This window comes from Mesitornis unicolor, unplaced genomic scaffold, assembly GCF_000695765.1.
Source record: "Mesitornis unicolor isolate BGI_N332 unplaced genomic scaffold, ASM69576v1 scaffold9682, whole genome shotgun sequence".
Lineage (NCBI taxonomy): Eukaryota > Metazoa > Chordata > Aves > Mesitornithiformes > Mesitornithidae > Mesitornis > Mesitornis unicolor.
The window spans coordinates 33,592-39,408 of record NW_010168489.1 but is presented as its reverse complement, the minus strand read 5'-3'; the positions used below and the strand labels follow the sequence as shown (position 1 = coordinate 39,408).

The 5,817-nt window shown below is 54.6% G+C and overlaps 1 protein-coding gene across 1 annotated transcript; it reads right to left on the bottom strand.

Moving 5' to 3' along the window:
* Positions 1–997: 997 nt before the first annotated feature.
* On the bottom strand, positions 998–4,628 carry PRR35 (proline rich 35). The gene is made up of 2 exons (XM_010179033.1): positions 3,004–4,628; positions 998–1,931 (listed from the first exon to the last, which is right to left on the bottom strand). The coding sequence occupies exons 1-2, from the start codon at positions 4,626–4,628 to the stop codon at positions 998–1,000; spliced, it is 2,559 nt and encodes an 852-aa protein (XP_010177335.1).
* Between the last annotated feature and the right edge of the window lie 1,189 nt (positions 4,629–5,817).

The window sequence follows — 5,817 nt, the reverse complement described above, 5'->3', positions numbered from 1 at the left end:
AAGTTTGTCCCTTCACAGTTGTTATTAAGGTCTTTGCCTCTTGAGCAGTGGAGTTTGTGGCAGCATCATCTCACCCATTTTGCTGTCCCATGTGTTGTCATTTGGGGCATTAGGACTAATGGGCAGGAGCTTATGGGAGCAGTAGTCTGCAGGGATGGGGCCTTTGTGAGGAACATGCATCATGTCTGCATGGGGAGAGGCCATGGAGACAGAGGGAGGAAGGTCTTTTCTGTGTAAAGGCAAAAGAAGGAGCCAGACACTAGAGGACCGGTGGGCAGAAACAAGTCCTCACAGCCCAGCTGTCCCCACACATAGGAAATGCCCTTGGCAGGAGAGCTCAGGACCCAGGTGTGAAGCTGTGGCAAGGTGGCTCCTGTGTCATCTTGTCATCGTAGCTTGAAGGATGTTCTTGTCTCCACAGTGCGGAAAGTACTTAGTCTCTGGGTCAGTCCAGCTGGGCATCCGATTCACTGCTGTGACCCTGAGGCCACCATGGGGCAAAGTCACATGTACAGGGTGACAGCCACAGTCTGTCTGAGCACAACCGCGGCTAGATTCAGGCTTGGCCTTGTAGATACCCTGTGTGGTTCCTCCCCTGTCTGCAGGTCATGAGAGCTGGGTTGCAAAAGTCCCTGAGTGTCTCTGATGAGAGGGCTGGATGAGCCTTCTGCTGAAATCTTGGTGCTTTTAGCAGTTTTCTTTTCTTACCTGCTAGTAACTTCCTTTTCGAAGGGAGCTCCAGGAGCAGGGAACTGAGGCTGTGGAGCATGCAGAGCCCAGGAGCATTGTCCTTGATAGTGGGGCAGGACAGGGACTGGTTTCTTAAACCTTGTGGACCCAGCCATGGGAGCTAGCTGGGACCCCACACGACATGGCCCCAGCCAGGCAGTGGTTAAGCTTTCAACCATAGGGAAGAGGTGGAGCGGAGAGATGGGACACTAGGAAGGTGAAGCATGAGGTGGTCAGTGAGATCCAGGAGCTTTCAAGCAAGGTGGACTTAGGGGTCAGCATGCAGAGGACTGTGGACACACACTGTGTCTGTCTCGCTGGGAAGGCTGCAGGACAGGGAGCGCTGCATGGCCCGGCAGCCCAGGGGCCCATCCTCGGTGGTGACTGGGAGCTGAGGGCCCTGGGTGGTGCTGGTTCTGCCATCAGAGCAGAGTAGGACACTGGAGTCTGCCTCGCACTTAGTGGTACGGCTGTAGTAGGGCTCCATCACATGCCGGAGCTCCAGGGGCATGGTGAGCGGCAGGACCTCAGCCTTGATCACAGCACCCAGGTGGGCCTCAGACGAGGATGCCTGGAGGCTCTCAGAGCGGCTCATCTTGATCAACAGGTCGATGGTTTTGTTCTCGGCCTCAAGAAGGCAGTTTGACAGCCCCTCCATCTCTCCAGGCTCCCTGGTGGCCATACATTTGTTGAGGGTCCCTTGGTCTTTGCTGTGGAGCTTCTCACTTCCCAGATTCATGTTGCAGGGCTCCTTCTTGGCCTGCTGGATCTTCTCCAGACCTTCAGAAGATCTCTTAACTGAGAGGTCCAGAGGCCCCTCATGGGGTTTGGTGGCTTTCTCCAGTGCCTGGTGAATGTGGTAGAGTTCCTGTCGGATTTTGACTAGCTGGTCCCTCAGCTCTTTTTGCCCAGGGGTGTCCTCCTTGGCAAGGTCAGACAATTTCTTCTCCACCTCTTGGTACTCCTCTAAGGTTTTGGACAGGTCCCCGATAAGCACGGTTGTGGTCTCAGAGTCTGTCACAGTGGCAGAAGTCTCTTGGGGTCTGCTTTGCTTGCAGAGGCCATGGTCCAGGCCAGCACCTGCAGAGGGAAGATCTTCAGCATCATTGCCTCTCTCCAGTTCCTCAGGCTGGGCTGTGAGGACCTCTGTGTGCCAGTGGTCCAGGACCTTGGGGATGTGGCCAGGATTGGCCCTTGAGCCACTGCAGAGAAAAAATTGATAGAATGAAAGAGACAGGAAAATCCTTGGGCATGTGTCCAAGACGAGCATTGTCAGATTGAGCCAGGTTTCCTCCACTGGCTGCTGCCAGGATGAGGCCCTTCCAGGAAGGGCTCTGGTCTGAGCGTGCAGAGCCCTGGCTGGACCTGATCCTGGCATTGTTCTCCCAGGAGGCGGAGGGACCCAAGCACATGCTATTTTGTAACACCAACAAACAAACAGAGAGACCAGCCTAGTCTGGGGAGATGGTGCTGGATAGCGATCCCTCCTCAGCTGGCCAAACCTGGATTCTCCTTTTTGGAGCACTGGAGAACATCAATGGAAATGACCATCCCACAGCCCTGAAGGCCCAGTTGGAAGGGGTCTCTCCAGCCAGCCTGAGAGCAGAGAAGAGGCAGGAGGAGATAGAAAACCATGGAGAGCTTCTCCAGAAAAAGCTCCTCTGGGTGCCAAAAGCAGTGGGTTTTACAGTGACATTTTTCTTGGAGCCACAGCTGGACTTGCACAATCAGGGGAGGAACTGAAATTTTGTTAAAAGGAGTTGTGCACATTTCTAGCCCCAGGTAAAAGGAAATGTTTGGAAATGTGACCCTCCCTCTGGGCTTTGAAACCAGAAGGCAAATCAAAGAAATGCAAATGTGAATGTTTAAAAATAGGAAATGATTGTTCCAGCAACCATGGGATATCTAAGGACCCAAGAGGAGATTTCCTGGTGCCTGGGGAGGGCAGGTCCACACTGCACAGACACCACCTCACTTCTGGCTCTTCATAAACCAGGGGAAAGCGAGGGGCAGCAAGTGGTGACACAGCTCAGGTGCTTGGATGCACCTGAAGGTTATTTGGGTCTTTTGTTCCTGGAGGGCAGAAAGCCCTGCTCTGAATGGACACTGGCTGTGTGGGGGTATGGACCATCAGCCTGAAGTGTGCTCAGCCTTTGGAGACTTATCTCATGGCTTAGAGGCAAGTGGGTGGATCAGGGAGATGATAGGGAATGAAGATGATGTTTGGGGCCAGCCAGATGTGAGGAGGAGGCAGAGGGATCACAGGCACCTTACCTGCTCTGGTAGCTGAGTTTTCCAGGCATCAGCCTTTCAGGCCCTATCAAATCCAGCCCACTGGCAGTGAACTTCCTCTTCAGAGAGTTGCCTGGAGGGCTGCTGGTCTCCAGACAGGTCACCACCGGTAACTCTGTCTTCCTGGGGATGCTACTGGGGGCAAAAGTGCCATCCTTCATCCCCACCATGTTTTGGTAGATGTCAGTGGCTGGCTTTTTGCGCAGGTTGTTGAGGGCCAAAGCTGGGTTACTCTCTTTCTCTTGGGACAGCCATTTCTCCTCTTCTTCCTGCCCCAGCATGGCAGGGTTGCTGAGCTCAGAGGATGCCTCCTCTCTGACACCTTTGGACCAAGGAAAACCTGTCTTCAGAACTGGTACCTTCAGCAGCCCTGGTTTGATCTGCTCACTGGAAGGTTTGGCTTGGGGCGGTGTGGGCATGACAGAGCCTACCAGCTGCTGTGCTTCTGGCTTGCTGGAAGACATCTTGCTTTCAGTGGAGCCGAAGGTGTGCTCGAAGAGCAAGGGGTAGTAGAAGCGGGGAAGGAAGGCTGAGCGCTCAGGGCTCTGCAGAGGCTGGAAGTGGGAAGCGTGTGGGTGCATCAGCTGGGCTGTGGAGGCCAGGAAGGGCAGCTGAGCCAAATGCGGGTGTGTTGTAGCACTGTTGGCCATGGTGGGGCTCAGGTAGGAGAAGAGGCTGGGGTTTAATGGGTAGTTAATACCCAGCAGTGAGAGGTTGAGGCCCTGAGGTTCATGGTAGTCACTGTAGGCTGGAGGGGGGTAGCACGGGATTATGTTGCTGTCCGTACAAGGTGGGGAGACCTCAGGTGTGTTCCTTCTTTGCCCATTTGCCACCAGCTTCCACTGCTCCATGAGGATCCCACCGCTGGCCAGACATTTCTTTGGCACTTTGCAATGCTTTGGCTTAGCATCTAGGTCTGGGGAGCCCATTTCCCTGCTTTTCATGACGTGGTTCTTGAGGGAGAAGACGTCTGTGATGATGAAGTCAGGCTCCACCTCCTTGCAAGGCTTGTCCCTCTTGTTCTTGAAACCGAAGACCAAAGTGTTCACTTCTGGTTCAGCTGGGTCACCTTGGCAACCCGCCTCTTCATTTTTCTCTTTCTTCTCCCCGGCATCCATTGCCCTCAACAGGCCAGCAACATCTTCCTCCTCTTCTTGGAATGGGCCACGTTCTTCACCAGCCCCATCAGCAGGCAGGATCTCCACCCCTGACATGGGCTTGTCCTCATGGCCATCCCTGCTGGAGGCCTGCTTGGTCCTAACTGACCCTCCTGATGTGGCTGAGGAGTCACAGGTCTCCTGCTCATCCCGCCGCCCACGCAGACGGGAGCTCTCTGTTGCATGCAGGAGCCGCAGTTCTGGGTGGAGCAGATTGCCCTTCTTGTAGGGCCAGTCGGACTCGATAAGAAGGGAGAGGGAGTTCTTACACAGGCTGTACTTCATGTGGTTGTAGAGGTGGGACTTCTCCATGCAGGTGAAGGGGCACTGGAAACATTTGTAGTTGTAGGGCTTGCCCCATGGCCGTGGGATGTAGTGAGGCTTTTTCGGCTTCCTCTCCTTTTGCTTGTAGACTGAGGTCAGCTTGCAGCCCACGTCGTCCTTGGACATGGTGGTGGGTGCCTGGAGATGGCTCCTTGTAGGAATGGAGGGGCAGGGCACGTGAATCTTCCTGCACCTCTCCAGGAACCACTGTGTGCCCTGGAAGAAGAACAGGATGGAGCTAATGAGCTGTGTCTATAGCTCCCTGGTGAAATGACTCTGCTCCGTGGGCATCTCCTGACCCCAGGGAGCGGAGCTACTGCAACCTCAGTCTGGAGCTTCTGTGTTTGGGATTTAACCCAGGCCAGTGACGGGGGTTTTGCCCAAACCCTGTTGGGGTGCCCATATGTGCTGGCCCTGTTATTAACCCTCTTCTGTCAAACTACCCCAGAGGAAAAGGAAAACAAGCACTATTAAAGGTGTTGAAGCTAAACCATCTTGAGCTGACATTGAAGCTCCCAGGGACCTATGCAGCTCAGCTCAGGGACCATGTCCCTGCTGAGGGCAAAGAACAAAAGAGAAAGCCACCCTGAGCCCCAAACACTGTGCTGGGCATGGATCTGTGTGGCTTTGCTGTCTCGTGGGGTGCTGCAGCACTGGAGCCAACTGAGATGTTCCCAAGCTCAGGCACCAAAGCTGGTGCAGAGCTGGGCTAAATGCACACCTGCAACCATGCACATGAAGGCGCATTGGTGGTGCAAAGAGGATGGTTGAATGGACAGACTGGATGGGGAGACTGTCTGCCTTTAACATGGCATAGCTGCCCGGGAGTGGGCACGGGAGCACAGCACACCGACTCCTCGCCTCCCAGAGGAACTGGGGGTCTGCAGAGGGTTCATGGTCACAAAATCGAGGTCCTCCACAGATGGCCAAGCAGCAATCTCCTGCAGCTGCAGGGCAGCCCACACTGATGCCCACACCTGTGTCACTTCTCAGATTCTGCTTTGCCCTGGAAGGACTTGCTGGCTTCTTCCCTATTAGAGCAAAACCCTGCATTTTTCCTAGGGAGGGCGTTGTATTTAAGGACTCATTCTGCATGGATGAGGTTTATTTCTCAAGGGCCAAATCCTTTTCTCACACAGCAGGTCTCGGGGCCTCCAGTCTCCCCACCCCACAGCCAGGCTGGTGTGGGGATGCACAGCCCAGGAAGGAGAATGGGGCAGCAGCATCTCCAGATTGCACCGATGTGGCACCTGGAGCCTTTCGGGTAAACAATCTGCTCCCTGGCTTCTGGGGAGAAGATGACGAGTTTTGCACG